This window comes from Phocoena sinus, chromosome 5 (genome assembly GCF_008692025.1).
Source record: "Phocoena sinus isolate mPhoSin1 chromosome 5, mPhoSin1.pri, whole genome shotgun sequence".
Taxonomy (NCBI): Eukaryota; Metazoa; Chordata; class Mammalia; order Artiodactyla; family Phocoenidae; genus Phocoena; species Phocoena sinus.
In genome coordinates, this window is record NC_045767.1 from 62,340,146 (window position 1) to 62,357,111 (window position 16,966).

At 38.0% G+C, this 16,966-nt stretch overlaps 1 protein-coding gene across 1 annotated transcript in view; it reads right to left on the bottom strand.

Annotated features, from left to right (window-relative positions):
• The window catches only part of ARAP2 (ArfGAP with RhoGAP domain, ankyrin repeat and PH domain 2), a 188,765-nt gene that overhangs the window by 92,366 nt on the left and 79,433 nt on the right, over positions 1–16,966 (bottom strand). Inside the window, 5 exon segments of the mRNA XM_032633599.1 lie at positions 6,516–6,650; positions 7,126–7,300; positions 9,855–10,037; positions 11,259–11,344; positions 14,771–14,970. Coding sequence (XP_032489490.1) covers positions 6,516–6,650; positions 7,126–7,300; positions 9,855–10,037; positions 11,259–11,344; positions 14,771–14,970 — 779 coding nt within the window.

Sequence of the window (16,966 nt, forward strand, 5' to 3'; positions counted from 1 at the left end):
GGTGAGCAAAGAAAGAAGGGGTCAGACCCTACAATGCCCTTAATGCCCTGTTTAGAGGATTTGAGATTCATCTTGTTAAGAATTCAGCACACTATGGCCTGCAGGCAAAATCCAGATCAACACCTGTTTTTGTAAATAAAGTTTTATTGAAAAAGAGCCACACCTATTTATTTATGGATTTTCTGGGACTGCTTTCCTGCTACAAGGGCAGAGATGACTTGTGGCAGAGACCATCTGGCCTGCAAAGCTTGAAATATTTACTATCTGGCCCTTTTCAGAAAAGTTTGTTGAGCTTTGATTTTACAGTTGATGGTGAGCCACTGAAATGGTTTCAGCAGAAGAAAATCCCATATTTAAATTTTACACACTTCATTTCTGTGGAAAATGGATGTGAGAAGGTGAGGCTGGAGGCAGGAAACCAGTTAGGACACTGTCAAAAGAAGTCTAAGTGAAAGATGAAGATCATCCAAAGCAGGACAGTGGTACTAAGGATAATGGGTGGGGGAGGGGGGAGACAGAATGATGGGAAAGGATGGGGGACAATAGAGAGAGACAGGAGACAGAGGGAGGAAAGGGAGAGAGAAATGCATACATGCACCTTTGTGTTTTAAAGGGATACAACATGTATTGATGGGATGAAGGGAGTAAGGGAGAATTTATTAATGGTTGTATCATTTTTAGCTTTGATTACAAGGTGGGCAGAAATGTTTACTTTTTTCTACAAGAAAATAAAATAGAAACAGTTTTAGTGCATGTAACCTGAATTTCCTTTGATATATACTAAATGAGAGCTATCCCCTGGAAATCCAAGTAGCAACACCTATTAGGCAGATCACCCTATGAATTTGCATCTTCAGAGCAAGGAAAGGCCTCAATGACCAGAAAGTCTTTAGCATACAGCTAGTGGTTGAAAATACACAGTAACCAAGGATAAAATCTTAGGGAACTTAGGGAACAATGGATATAGAAGGGTCCATGAAAGCAATGAAGCAAATGAGAAGAGACGGTGTATAAAACAGGAAAGCGGTGAGCATTTATGAAAGGAATGATTACCAACATTAAATATAGAAAGAGATCCAGTAAAACAAGGGCAGAAAATAGCAGTTGGTCTTCAGAATAAGGAGGTAACTGCCTCTACTTTAGTGAGAGCTCTGTCTCTCTCATCATCATCCTGAAGTGGACCCTACAAAGGTTAGACCCATTCTTGGAGCGAAGCTACCCTCAAACTGGAGTGGTAAGAAAATAACTTCAAACAAAAATACAGCTTTTGAACTAGTCATTTATGACTGAAAAGGATGTTTCTAAAGCAGCAAAAACTGCTTTCTGAGCTACAATCATTCCATAATTCTGAGAAAGAACTGTGGGAGGAAAGTCATAGAAAGGGGAAACTGCCAAAAACCTACCTGGCCAAAGAAAGCGATTACACGTGAAGTTAGGACCTAGGAAACAAGACTGAAGGCTCATGGCAGAGGCCAGGCCCCAGGAGTCTTACAAGACAGGTGTTCAGGAGTTTGTACCTGTAGACAAGTGGGAGCCATTGGAAGGTCTTAAACAAAAAGTGCCAAATGCATGATGCATAAAATAAATGTAAATGCAGAATCTAATTATGTTAATTCTAGTGGGAAACAAATGACAGATCTCTTTTAAAAGGTGAGTACAGGCTCACTGTAAGTTAGAAATATGGGCTTGAGGAGATTTAATCCTGTAGCATCATCACCATAACCCTTGATGAGCTTCATTTTTATAAGTGAAAACAGGTCAGAGGTCAAACCAAGTGGGCACAGATATTACCTTTGAGGATTTATAATAACAAAGCTGTGATAGTAAATCCTGACATTTCTATTCATCTGGGAAGCAACCAAAAGCTTCAACAAAATTACGTTGGATGGCATTGGTCTGCTTGGGCTAATTCAGACAGGATACCCTCTCTGCTACAGAAGTCTTACTTTTTAATCAGTTACCAGAAGATGTCCACCAGATGGTGCACAGAACGGGCAACTCTGAGGACACAAGGTATTTACTAGACACAAGGTTGTGTGTATGGTGGTTGTACTGGCTGGAGGGGTTGTTCTCTGTTTCTATTCAACCTTGACGTTTAGATCAGGGAAGAAAAACACTACTGGAATTTACTCACACACAACTAAAGAACTCCAGAGGTGACCTACTGAAATACTCCTACGAAGTGATGTAGATACTATAACAGAGCTGGGCAGGTTGGTTGTCAGCTACCACCTGTAGGATATACCTACTGGAAACCAGAAGCAGCTGTGTACATGGATCGCCTCTCTGCTACTCTTCCTCCTCCCCTTATCGTTATATGCACGTGGCACGCACTGTTCTACACATCTTATGCACATTAACTCACTGAATCCTCAGAACAACCCAGTTAGGTCAGTTGTATTACTGCATATCCCTTTCCTTATACCCTGCCCACAGGCACAAGCTGGTTGATTGACCTTCCCAACATCACACAAGTACATCAGAGCTGGGGGTAACACCCAGGCAGTCAACTAGGGAAGCTACCCTTCTGTCTACTTCACAGACTGCCTCTCTGTGCCTGTTACATGCTTGAAGCATGTATGTCCATTTTTAAAATGCATCAGGGTACTGCAGAGGTCATACCTTCAAATAGATATGTGCACAATAAATGTATGATAGTTAAGACGAAACTATTATTTTTTGAAACCATGACGTTGTTTCCTGATGAAGAATTTCCTCAACTGATGGCATTCAGTGTTCACAGAAGACAGGAATACACACTAGGAATCCTTTTGATTTAAAATAAATGTATTACAGCCTTGGAGAAACATTTTTAAACTCTACGAGTTAGGTATTTATAGAACAAAAGACCTTCAAAATTCCTCAATGCTAATCTATAAAAGAAAATATAAACAGTTAATAGAGAATTTCTAGTAAACCGTATCAACCACTTTCTTTTTAAAAATCAAACGCTGTGTCAACAAATCAAGGTAAGATACCAAGGGAAAATAATACAGTTGAGGGGAGAAAACCGAAAACAAAACCAGGATGCTATTATTCAGCTCTACACTTCGGTTTAACAAGAGCTATCAATCTTTCCTTTCATGAACACTAAATTGGGAAGAAAAAGAAAAATACAGATCAGTCTTCATAACCAGAGGCTAGAAGAACTTCAAATCCTGAAAACCTGAACTGACAATTTGAAGCCTCTGTAACTCTCTGAAGGACTTGCATGCATTCTATTCCCCGACTTTTTTGTTTGTTTTTAATCAGTCTATTCTATGGCCATCCTGACAAGCCCTGATGGAAGTATGCAGTCCAGATGCTTTCAGAGGCAAAGGTGACAACCACACTTTAATCTCTAAATCTTTCCAAATAATTCAGTTTTCCCATAAAGCTGGTGCTCAACAGGAGTACCACCACTGCAGAATCTTGACAGAAAAGAAAAACAAAAAAACCCACCAGAACTCTACGTTTCTTGGTAGTTCGACTTTTTCTTCTTCATTTTTAAATAGGTTTTTTCTGAACAAAATGTGTTTTGTTCAGAATATTAACTAATAACTATAAATGGAATATAGCCTTTAAAACTTGTGAATCACTACATGGTACACCTGTAACTTATACAATGTTGTACAGAAACTATACTTCAATAAAAATTATATTAAGTCAGGTATGCTTTTACCCTGGTAGTAATGTGATTAGAGAAATGCCTATGTATTCAACACATATTTATCACATGACTACTATGTGTGGACACTGTTTTAGGCACCAGAGATTTGATAATCCTGAATAAGCCAGAAAATGCTGATGCCTCAATGAGCTTTCACTCCAGAGGGGGAGAGAAACAAATCAAAGAAGGAAGGATCATTTTCATGCGATGAGTGCTATGACAGAAATAAGCTGCACACTGTGAAAGAGAAGAGCTGACAGTGGGTGCACTCTTTAGTGGGCTGCCAAAGAGGTCTCTCCAACCAGGTAGCACTGAACTGATCCCCCGAGAGATGAGAAGCAGTCAGGCTGGGGGAAGTGCGCTCCTTGCAGAGGGAATGGCAATCACAAAGGTCCAGAGGAGGCAGAAAAGAACATGGCATGTTGCAGGAACAGACAGGAAACGAGTGTGGCCAGGCGTGCAGAATAGGAAGGAAGGATGTGAGATGAAAGGGGTAAGGCACGAGAAGGTCTTTAAGGTCTTAATAAGGAAGAGAGTTATACTCTGTCATGGGAAGCCATTAAATGTATTTGAATGATGGAAATACATGATCTGATTTACTTTTTCAACAGTCACTAAGACTGTTTTGGGGAATGGTTTGGAGGGAAGCTAGGGCAAATATCGGCAAGTAAGCGGGGTTGGGGCATGGGATGCGGGTGGGCGTATTACAGCCCAGGCAGGACAGGATGGTGGCTGGAGCTAGGACGATGTTAGTGAAGATGGAGGGTAGCCAACTGATTCATGGTCTATCCTGAGTCTTAAATGAGAGACACACTGGATGGAAGAAATGAAGACCATCAAAGAATACCCTGTCATTAGATTATTTTCCAATGAAATCATTTCTGCGTGCTGTATGGTCAAAATACAAAAGTTCAGTTTCCCATTACTTAAAACCGAATGCTCCAAAGTGAGAAAATATCCCCAATTAAATTACATATATGGAGAATGCACTGGTTTCTGTTTTTTGAAGTAAATTTTAACAACAAAAATCCATAGTTAACTTATAAAAGATAAAAAGGAAAGAATGATTTAGTTACAAGTTTAAAACATCAATTCAGTCCTCAAGTGATTAAGAAAAACAATCTATTTCAATGAAATATTAAAACAAACTGGTAAGTCTATAAATATTACAACCAGAATTGCCAAAAAACAAATAAAAGCTAATTTTTAGCCTGCAGAGTACTTATGATATATTGAGAAGCTTTAGGAAGCAAAGCTTATATTTCAAATTCCCTATTTCATCTTTGTATAAGTGGTTTGAAGGGTGGATCTAAGATATCCTACAATTTAGAAGAAACATTCTAGAAAGCTTGTACACTTATTAACAAGTACATTAATTGCCTTGTTATTCAATTATTTTAATAATGACTATCGCCAATTCACAGATTGTTCTGATACTTCTTCCCTCCTGATCACTCAACTTTCGACTACTTAAGGGTTAAATATAGACAAGGAGCAATGGAAGATGAGAAAATCTCTGTAAAATTCGTTATTTATTATTGGTTAGATTGAGTAAAGGAAGACAATAAAAACCACTTGCTGAAAGAACCAAAAAAACCCTAAGCTCAAAGAATAAAAATGCTCTGCCATCTAGTGTCACCCAGCCATCACACTCACCAAAGCCAAAGTTTTACAATAACAATTATAACACAAATCAGATGTAAAACTCAGCTTCATGTCAAGTTCCTCCACCGTTCATGTGAAATCAGCATAATATCAACTATCTTGCAGAGCTTTTATGAGGATTACAATGAACATAAAAAAGCGATGCCTTACACATAGTACATGCTCACTAAAGGAGAGGTACTGTTTACAGGAAAATCTAATAAAGTATAATTAATCTCAGTACAATTCTGCTTAGGGTTACAATTTTTTTTTGGAAATAAAGCCTTTAACTGAAATAATCACTTCAAGTGCATGAGGATCAAGATTAACATTCTAAAGTGAGTTTTTCATCCTGTTGTTCCTTTGATCGAGTAATATAGCTGGATTTTACCACCTAGGGAATTACTAACCAGGCTCCCAAGCCTCTGAATATCTATCATCAACTGGCCTGTACAGCTTAATCTCTCTTAAATTCTCTTTGCTCCAGTGAGACAGAGATCATTATATTTTCATGCCTACATTTCTAAAATTAGTTCAAATGTATATAGCAAGAGCATGAGGCCTCTGTCTTACTCATTTTCATATGCCGAATGCCCAGCACATGCCTGATTCAAGGAGTTGAAAGGATAGATGGATAAATGATGATTCTGCTAAGATTAACGCCACAAACCTAGAATAGGTTGTTAAATCAAATTAATTCACATCATTTTTTTGAAACCATGCTTAAGCTTTATTTTACTTACACAGACACACACACACACACTTATCATCGGAACAAACTGAACTACTGATAGAACATGCTGATAGAATACTGATAGAATATGTACTGAAAACTTGTCAGTTCTTCCTACATGTTGACATTTATCTATATTATCTCCCCAGTTAGGGTTTCTGTCCCGAATGGAAGGGGCTAAGTTTCACATTTCTTTGGAATAACCCTTAAATCCTGAAAACAGAATTGGTTGGCCCTGAGGTAGATGTCACTGAATTTTGCTGAGAATTCACTCAGCATTCCAAACCAGTGGTAAATCTTTGCTGCAGTGCATGAAATAATATCTGTGCCTGGAAGCATTTATAAAACCTAAAAAAAAATATTTCTCTACCGCAAGATCAAATCTAACATATTAAGAGGAAAAAAACAATCAAAATTTAAACCTAATTGTTTTGATAATGAAATAAAGTTTTACCAGATAACAAATCTAAAAGGAGCAAGAAAAGATACCTTCAAGGATTTTTTTTTCTGAAGAGAGTTTAGAAGCTGCAGCAGGAGCCTGATACAAAAAGTCACAGAGGAACGTCGACTGGGAGGACTCTTGACTTAATCCACCTTCAGCATGTATGTCATGTTGAGGGAAATCTAGAAAAGTTACAGAAATAACACATCTGAAATCTGAAATGTAAACAGTTCTCCCTTTGCTTATAAATATGTAGGTGAGTTTTGAGGTAGAAGAAAAACTACTTCAAATATACCGCAGAATAAATATACAGAGATATTTATTTTACTTTGCATAAAGTTTGCAAGTAAGCACTTCAGTTGTATTTATTATTCATGCATGAAAATCAGATTTAATTTTGGTGAAAATGATCATGTGGGATGAACTATTTTAATCTCCCATTTATAAAATTAAAGACACATAAAAGATTTATTTCCTAAACTTTCCCTTTAAATGAAATAAAACATGGGTCTTAATAAGCATCATCCATCTTTTTGGTAATTACATTTTCTTTTCATTCTGATGGTTTTTATGATTTGAGAAACAAACAGGTTCGTGCTTCAGTTCTGTTGGGGATATATAAGGAGAGATCAGGCTAGTGAAGGGATAGGGACTAACCTGAGAATTTGTTATGGTAGAGAAATTCCATTTGCAGACTCTGCCCCGCCTTCTTGGCCAGCAGATAAGGGGTGCTATGCTCAGGGTCACCTGTTGCACACATGACATCTGCTCCACTGAACAGCAAAGCCATTGTTTCCAGAACATCTGGTTTCACCACAGCAGCACACAGAGCCTGGTCAATAAAAGAAAATACAATTTTTAAGTGAAGAAAGTATGATTCTAGCTATTAAAATGTGTGAAAGTCTGCCAATTCATTTATGAGAGGAAGTCTGTATTCCTTTTTTTTTTTTTAATTTTTATTTATTTATTTATTTATTTATTTATTTTGGCTGCGTTGGGTCTTTGTTGTTGCACGCGAGCTTTCTTTAGTTGCGGCTTGCGGGGGCTACTCTTCATTGTGGTGCTCGGGCTTCTCAGTGCGGTGGCTTCTCTTGTTGCGGAACACGGCCTCTAGGCGCGTGGGCTTCATTAGTTGCGGCACGCGGGCTCAAGCTGCTCTGTGGCATGTGGGATCTTCCAGGTGCAGGGCTCGAACCCGTGTCCCCTGCACTGGCAGGTGGATTCTTAACCACTGCGCCACCAGGGAAGCCCCCTGTATTCCTTTTTAACAAATAAATCTAATAATCATTATGCCCTGAATTAACCAACAGACAAAAAAAGGCCTGCTCTACATGAATTTAAATTTCAACTGAAGATGTCCAAATCTCAATTCACGTTTTGTTCCTGTGATGTTCCAAATCTTCAAATCCGTCATATTTGCTGTGGAAGATATTTTGTATGTTTACATACTATGACAATGGCTGATGCTCAGAAAATTCAAAATACTTCAAACGTAGTAATGAAGCATCCACTAAATGTTTTGTTATGTCATATGAATGTTGTATGCATATATGTCTGTATGTCTGTATTTTCCAGAGCAATCGGGATGTGAGGAATCTTTAAATTACCGTTATGCTTTGGGAATTTGAAAGATGTGTACAAATTCAGGATCCTTCCTTTTGGAAGGGGGTATAGGTAGGGAGGAGGAACAGTAAGCAAGACACAATAAGACATGACTGACATGGTATACATCATCATTGTACAAACAGTAAAACTCCTGGAACATGATGTTTTTTCCTTTGAAATAATAAGCTGCCTTCACAACTTTTCCCATCCCCTCTTCTTGCTTCCACACTTTACTGGCTTTCCATTTGCTTCTGAACTCTGATTTGGCACCCTGATTCCGTCTGACTTCTTAGCCTTGGGTTCACCATATTCGTCCTTCCTGACACGGTGCACCTGGACAGATGACTGGTTAATTTGCTCTCTGTAATGCAACTTCAGGACAATCACTCGCTGATTATCCCAATGGGCAGCTCAGAGAAGAGCGTACAACCAAGAAGTCCCAGGACACATTTCACAGCTCCAGCCTAGAGGGTCTACTACTAAAAGAGTACTTATCTTTTCTACCATGGTCTAGCTAACCTCTACAATTTCCTTCACATCAAAATCAAGAAACCTAAATTCTTGTACCTGACTGTACTAATTTGCTAGGTGATTTTGGGCAATTCCTTCTCATCTCCAGGTCTTAGTTTTTCTGCACCTGCAAAATGAGGATACTGGAAAGTGAAACAGCTAACATCCCTCCACTGGGATATAGCCTCTGACTGCTCTCACAATCTAATCCCACGTATTTCCTCTCATTCTCTCTCTCATTACCCTATTCTTTTCCTTTACAGTGTGCTGCATTTGCTATGGTATATTTATTGGCATGCAGCTGTTTATGGTCAATCTCCCCTGCGTGCAGATCACTCTCATGAATAAAAGAATCACATCTACTGTTTACTACAACTGTACCCCTGGAACCTAAAATGAATTCAGCAATGAGTGAGTGTGCAATAAATATCTATTCACCACAAACACTCAATGGAGAAAGGATAGTCTCTTCAACAAATGATGCTGGGAAACTGAGTAACTACGTGCGAAAAAAAAAAAAAAATGAAATTGGACCCCTACCTTACACTGCTCACAAAAATTAATTTGAAATGTATTAAAGACTTAAACATAAGACCTGATACCATAAAACTTCTAGAAAAAACATAAGTGGTAAGCTCTTTGACATCAGTATTGGCAATGATTTTTTGGATATGACACCACAAGCAACAAACACAAAAATCAATAAAGGAGAGGCGGGCAGGATGCTTAACAAATTCTTTGCCAAAAGGGCAACATAAAATGGTCACAAGAAGACCTGGAATAACTCAACCAAAGGCAAACGACACTTCAAATCAATGGCACTAAACAAACTCCTGCTTTTAAAAATAAATTAATTGAGTAACTGAAGTTTATTTTGGTGATAGCAAGTCAACAATGTACTGGCTGAAGTTATGTTCAGTATCCTGTCCCTAAAATGGGGAAAATTGTCGAAGTTTTAAATGGTGTGTTTTAATGGCCTACGTCAGATAGAAACTACGTCAGATAGACGTAGATAGAAATGTTTTAATGGCCTACCTCAGATAGAAACTACGTCAGATAGAAACTTCAGTTAGGGACAGTTTATTCGCTATTGATAACGAATCCTCAAGTGAAATGAAGGAAAAAAACCAATGGCACAATCTCACAAGGAAATAAAATTAAACAATAATATTATGCAATAGCAAAAAAATTTTTAACTTTTTTCCAAAACCCTTGGCATATATTTAAAAAGACCTTAATATCTATGTTTTTTGTTACATTTCATTGGTTACCTTATTTAATTCTTCCTTGGTAAGAGATGCCCAAAGGGTTTTTCTGAATCTTCCTTCTTTGTATTTCCGAGTGATAAAGTTTTTCCTCTTTTCTACTGGAGAGTCCACGTGTAATTCTTCATCTTTTTGAAGACTACCAGCCCAAAAGTCATTAGCTCTTTTGTTTCCAATGACAATAAAAAGCTGAATTATCAAAAAAATATATAAAACATATCAATTCACAAAATGTATTTGAATCTGCAGAAAACTGACTCACATGACATTAAAGCATAGCTTGGTACAAAATATGCAAAATACAAGACCCGACTTTTTCCAGAAGATGGAGTGTGAAAGCAGATACTATTTCTATTTTAAATAGTCTAGCTGCTCGTAATAGTGGTAAAAGAATAGCTAGAAAAGAAACTGCAAGCAACACAAATTGCAGCAAAAGCATTATTACTTTTTTTTTAAACATCTTTATTGGAGTATAATTGCTTTTCAATGGTGTGTTAGTTTCTGCTGTATAACAAAGTGAATCAGCTATACATATACATATATCCCCATATCTCCTCCCTCTTGTGTCTCCCTCCCACCCTCCCTATCCCACCCTTCTAGGTGGTCACAAAGTACTGAGCTGATCTCCCTGTGCTATGCGGCTGCTTCCCACTAGCTATCTATTTTACGTTTGGTAGTATATATACTACTTTTTGAAGGTAGCTCACATTGAGACAGATTCATTTAAAATGGCTGAGTAGGTGGGCTAACGTGGTTGACAGTGAGTGGTACAGACACCTGAGCAGAGAATGGATACAGGAGACAGCAAGTTAGACATGATCTCAGTTACTGACAGAGCATGGCCAAGATAAAGAATAGTCGATTTTGCCAAATGTTTTCATTCACTTTTCTGATATTTTATCCATGCTGGGTTAAAAAGAAAGTCAATTCTGGCTTTAAAAAAAGCTGTCAAGCCTTTAAGAGTAGTTATTACTATTTTTTTTTTGCAGTACGTGGGCCTCTCACTTTTGTGGCCTCTCCCATTGCGGAGCACAGGCTCCGGACGCGCAGGCTCAGTGGCCATGGCTCACGGGCCCAGCCGCTCTGCGGCATGTGGGATCTTTCCGCACTGGGGCACGAACCTGTGTCCCTTGCATCGGCAGGCGGACTCTCAACCACTGCGCCACCAGGGAAGCCCCAAGTAGTTATTACTATTAAAGCTCCTTGTATTTTTTATTTTTAAAATAACTATCTCATTTAGGAAGCATTCGGAAAGTTAAAGTAGAAAGTTACTACTATCAAACAGGCTATAAGCCATTTTTATAATGTGGTGAGGAATTGATCAGAGAGCTCTTAAAGAAACCACACCACCCCACTGCACATCTCCTCCTGGACCTCTGCTGACCACCACCACAGTCAAGTCGGACTCACCTCAATGAGTTCATTGCTCCAAATGCTGGCATCCATTTTCAGACTTCTAACCTTGGAATCTTTTGGTCCTAAAGATCTATGTTGCCCTGAAGTCAAGAAACAATTGATTTCTATTTGAATTTGTATGTAAACGTATTTTACCTTTAAAAAGAAAAGTGTATATGTACGTGTATAGGTATGTGTGGATTAATATATCTTTTGAACTTAAAACAAACCAATACCTACTTTCCACCCTACAGTAGTGGTGGTAATCATACAGGAATCATAACCAACCAGACTGAAGATAACAGAAATCACCATCACCACCCTGTACTGGTATAAAATTACACTTTTAAAAAGTGTGTATACATGTACATGTGTGTATATGTGTGCGTGCATATGCATGTATGTGTGCATGTATGTATGTGTATATACGTATATATATATTTTTCATTGTTTGGTAATTAACTAGAAATTGTAGGTCACTGAAAACATTTTATAATGGGTCTGTGTAAATTATACCTATGTGAGTGAATACAGATATCATCCCTTTACTCTTAAAAAAAACTAGCTACAACTGTAATAAATGCCTACTTAAAAATCTAAAGTCGATTCTTTATTCTACTATTATGCCTGGAAGAGAATGCCCAGCATTCTATCATAATCAATTTAATTCTGCTGTATAAATCATCATTCAGCCATTACTGGGCATTCAGGCATATGTCAGACTCTTTCTAAGCTGAGACAGAAAAAAGGTATATAAGACATTATCCTTGATCTTAAGGACCTTTTGCCTAATGTACATGAGAAAGCTCATTCCTCTCATTCCTCTCTCTACATTACATTGGTTCCTTTCCTCCATTCTTTGAGAAGGAAACTACTCAGAGCACAAAGCCCTAGAATTACCATGGCAAGAATCTGCATAGGTTTGCACTTATGAAGACTACAGAAAGGCAATACCAAAAGGAGTCAAGCTCAAAAGCATGCAGGAAGAAGGGATGCTGGAGTAGCCTAGGAACGAATCTGACTTGAAGCAGCAGGAAAAGAAATAATGTGGAGAACAGATTTAGAGATATTCAGAAGATAAAATTGATGGGACCTGGTGGGCTTTAAGAAAAGAGGAAGGGTCAAGAGGGTCTCTAAAGGTTTAGGCTTCAGTGTAGGGTAGATAGTATTGCTTCTGACCAAGATTTGGAATATAGGAGAATATACAGTTTAATGTAATGAGCTGGGCAGCAATGAGAGCTCCATTTTATCATGTTAATTTTGAGGTATCTTGGGCAAATCCAAGTTGAGAATCTAGCAGGAGCTATAAGAGTAGAGTTTCCAACAGAGTGAGAATCCCCTGCTTAAAAATGAGAATTGAATTCAAATGACAACCTCACTCAGGAACATCAGAGCGAAAGAGAGCTTAGGATATAATCCAAGGGAACACACATATTTTAGGAGCAGGAAAAGGAAAAGTAACCTGGAAAAGGATGACCAGAGTAGTAAGAGCACACTAAGAGAAAATGGTGTGTCGGAAGTTGTGGGAGGATGGAAAGTCACTGAGCTACAGATTGGTCAAGACTGTCAAATACTGCAGAGAAGGCAGTGAAGATAGGACTGACCACACAGAAACTGAGAGGTAAAATACACTGGTAAATGTGGTGAAAATATTTTTACTGGAGGCGAGAGAAATGAAGACTGATTACAGGATCCTGATGATACACTAGGAAGTTAAAGAAATGAAGAAAACCTGTGCAGACCACTACACTTGAAAGTATCTTGTCTATGAAAGGAAAAAAGAACAGAGAATGATACGTAAGAGAATAGTAAGTTTTCAGAAAGCTGGTGTTAACAGAATTATGCAAGTTTATATGCTGAACCAAATAAACCATAGTTGAATACAGTTGTCCCTCGGTATCTCGGATTGGTACCAGGACTACCCACAGATACCAAAATCCGAGGATGCTCAAATCCCTTGTATAAAATGGCCATAATATCTGCATATAACCCACACACATCCTTGTATACTTTAATTCATGTCTAGTTTACTTTTTTTTTTTTTTTTTTTTTTGCTGTACACAGGCCTCTCACTGTTGTGGCCTCTCCCGTTGCGGAGCACAGGCTCCGGACGCGCAGGCTCAGCGGCCATGGCTCACGGGCCTAGCCGCTCCGCCGCAAGTGGGATATTCCCGGCCTGGGGCACGAACCCGTGTCCCCTGCATTGGCAGGTGGACTCTCAACCACTGCACCGCCAGGGAATCCCCTAGATTACTTTTAATACCTAATATAATAAAACGTTATGTAATAGTTGCTGGTACCTGCAAATTCAAATTTTGCTTTTTTGAACTTCCTGTAAATTTTTGTTTTTCAAATATTTTTGATACAGAGTTGTTCGATGTAGAACCGTGAATAAGGAGGACCAACTGTACTTACACAGAGAGTGAATAAGTGACAGCGTGAGGATCCTGAGAAGAGAGGAAAGGAAGGGAACATATGTAGACAGAGAAGCCTTAAACAACACAAACGCTATCTCTTCCAGTGAGACTGGAGAGGAGAAGAGGTTAGGAAAAAATACGAAGTCAAGGAGGATTAACTGATGCTTTTTACTGATGTAGGTGATCAGCTCATGAGGACATCTACATCAGTGTGATGAGAAATGTGGTAGCACAGAGCTCTAGAAAACTCTGAAGGGCTTGAAGCAGCTGTCCTGTCTTTGCTTTGAGGTGCTCTTCCTCTGCATTCTCTCAGTGAAACCTGTGCTCAACTCTATTCCTGCCCTTATCACATTCTATTGCAATTACTATTTATATATTTGTGCAGGAAATGTCATGTCTTGTCTTACAGAGCATTTTAATTCCCAGGAACAGCACAGTACCTGGTAGAGCTGAAAAGCTGAAGGAAAGTTTAGGTTGTAGCTAACTTTTTCCAAGACCTCCACGGTCGCATACCTAAGCTAGGGTCCATTCCCTCTACTCACTTGGACAGCTGTCTTACCTCCCAAATACAAGGAGCTGTCAAATAGTTTGTAAGGTATAAGATCACAAGAAGAAAATTAGTCACAGTACTGGTTACTTTCATAAACTTCAATACACCTGGAAAATGCTTCTATATAAAAATTCTCGTTATAAGAGATACCAGATCTGGTGAACCAAGATTAGAGTGCAGAGCAGGTTGATGTGAAAAATAGATCTTACAAATTATGACTGAGGAAAAAGGGACAAATCATACGAAGTGCAAGCGTGTTCAGGGTGCATTCTGAAACACATTCATCCAAAACCTAAAAATTTCAGCATCGTCTTTTTAAAATCCATACATGGGCCAGCAGGCACAAAAAAATGATTACATGCTTAAAAATCAATTTTTATATTTAAGTCATGCATAAGAGAAGTTTAGAATGATATTCCTAAATTTGATTTAAATGTAATAAATTTTCTCTGTTTTTATTTTTCATAGCCATTAGCTGGGACACAGTATATACGACACTAAAGAGCATTCAGTGCCAATCTGCCACCAAACAGTGATGAGCATAACTTATCACTAATTACCTGCACACTTCTTACAGATGACAACACAGAGATTGATGGATGCCCAGTCAGGATTTGGGGCTTTACAATCTGCACAGCTCCTGTTGGACTCATTGAACCAAATCTTCTCAGCTACTTCATAATCAGAGAGAGTTTCTGCTATCGATTGCTGCACAGCTTCAATCCACTCTTGTTTCTCTTTTTCAGACTCGGCTGTAAAGCTGAAACAATGAACATTTCTGCATTATCGATCTCCCTTGTAAAAGCCAATTAAGCAGTATGTTCAGTTTGCATATTCATTTCACTCATAAATTAAACAGCTGCTGAAAAATATGCCTTCCAGGCGGTTGGAGTCTTTTCTGTTAAAAATCATCTCATTGAGAAATCTATTTTTTTCCTTTAACTTTCCACATTGCTTATGACTTTGTTTACCTATCTTGAACCAAAATTAACATACACATTTTTCTGACCAGGATATAAAAATCACCTTGTTAGGTCAAAAGCTTAAAAGAGAAGTCATGCTTCCTAAGCAGTGGTTACATAATAATCAATAAGAGACTGGCAGAGTTTCAGGACTATTGGCTTATTTTGCCAAGAAAATATGCCATAGTCTGAAACTAAGTTATCAAAAACACCCACAAGAAATTTTGATTTTTTGTCTTAAAAATAGATGCTTGTTTTTAAAATAGAAGAATGTCCAGATGGCTTTAAGAAACTGAGAAATCAAAAGAGTTTTAAGTGATTACTATTCTAACAGCATTCTAACTCATTTTTAGCCATGTAATTCTTAGTGTTTATTGCGTGCCCGAGTGAAGGAATAAAACATTAAAACATCAGTTCACTCTTTCAAGAAATATTTACTGAGTACTTATAATGTGCCAGAAAATGTGCTACATACAGTGCTCCAAACTCAGTCAATGACCCACAAAATGATGCTTAATACTGAAACTTTCTGTTCTGAAGATGAAAATGCTCTGAGAGACAATGAAAACAACAGAGGATTAACATTTTCTACGTAATCTATAAAGAAATTGAGTGGCCTACACGGATTATATTTTTTGAATCACTTCATGGTTCCATCATCACTATAATATTGATAAATTCCTTAGTGGTTTCTGCTTCTCTATAGAGATTGGTCAGAGCCCATGTGGTACAATGGAAAATAGATACTTGGTCTTAGTCCCTGGTTCCTGGTATATAGTTCCCCAAACCCTTGGAATACCCTGAATGATAAAAGTCCTTTATACGCTAATGAGATAGCTTGTGGCTGAAGGCTAGACAGCTTCAGGATGGGAGCTGGTCAGCAGAAGACCAAGATGTGACTAGAGACTTGGAACTTTCAACCAGCCCTGCCCCGTGACCTCTGGGAAGGAGAGAGAGGCTGGTGGAGTTAATCACCAATGGCCCAGGATTTCATCAATCTTGCCTATGAAGTGAAACTTCCATAAAATCCCCCAAACAGCAGGGGTTCGAAGAGCTTTCAGGGTGATGAACACATTGAGGTGCTGGGAGAGTGGTGCACCCAGAGTCATTACAGATTATTAACACATATTAAGAACACACATTAAGTTTTCTGTTTCATTGTCATAATAAAGCAATTACCAGAGTGCCATAATACAAGACATGTATCAAAATGCTAAGGTATTTGATCATACGTGCTATGAGATCCATTAAATTCAGCAACATTTTGAGCTGAGGTTACTTTTAGGAAATCACGGAGCGGTTGTAATTAGGGATTGCTCTTAAAGGACAGACTGTATTTGGTTAGGCTAAAAGAGGGCAAAATAACAATACAGCTTAAAGACAATGTAATTATCTCTTTTTATTTTATATACCTTCAAAATAAAGTAATTTTTCACATATTTCTGGATCAAAAATCACCAAGCCTTCTAAGAAAAAGAAGTATTATGAAAAGAAACTACACAAATCTCATGAAATTAGTATCTTTCAGGTTGTATGATTATTCAAATCACTTTTTCAAGGTGTTATTATACACTGGATAATAAATTACACGATATGAAAAAGTAAAAACATAAACTTTTTCTTTGTTTCAGGTGTACAGCAGAGTGATTCAGTTTTATATATATACATATATTTTTTCATATTCTTTTCCATTATAAGTTATTACAAAATATTGAATATAGTTTCCTGTGCTATACAGTAGGTACTTGTTGTTTATCCATTCTATATATAGTAGTGTGTATATGTTAATCCCAA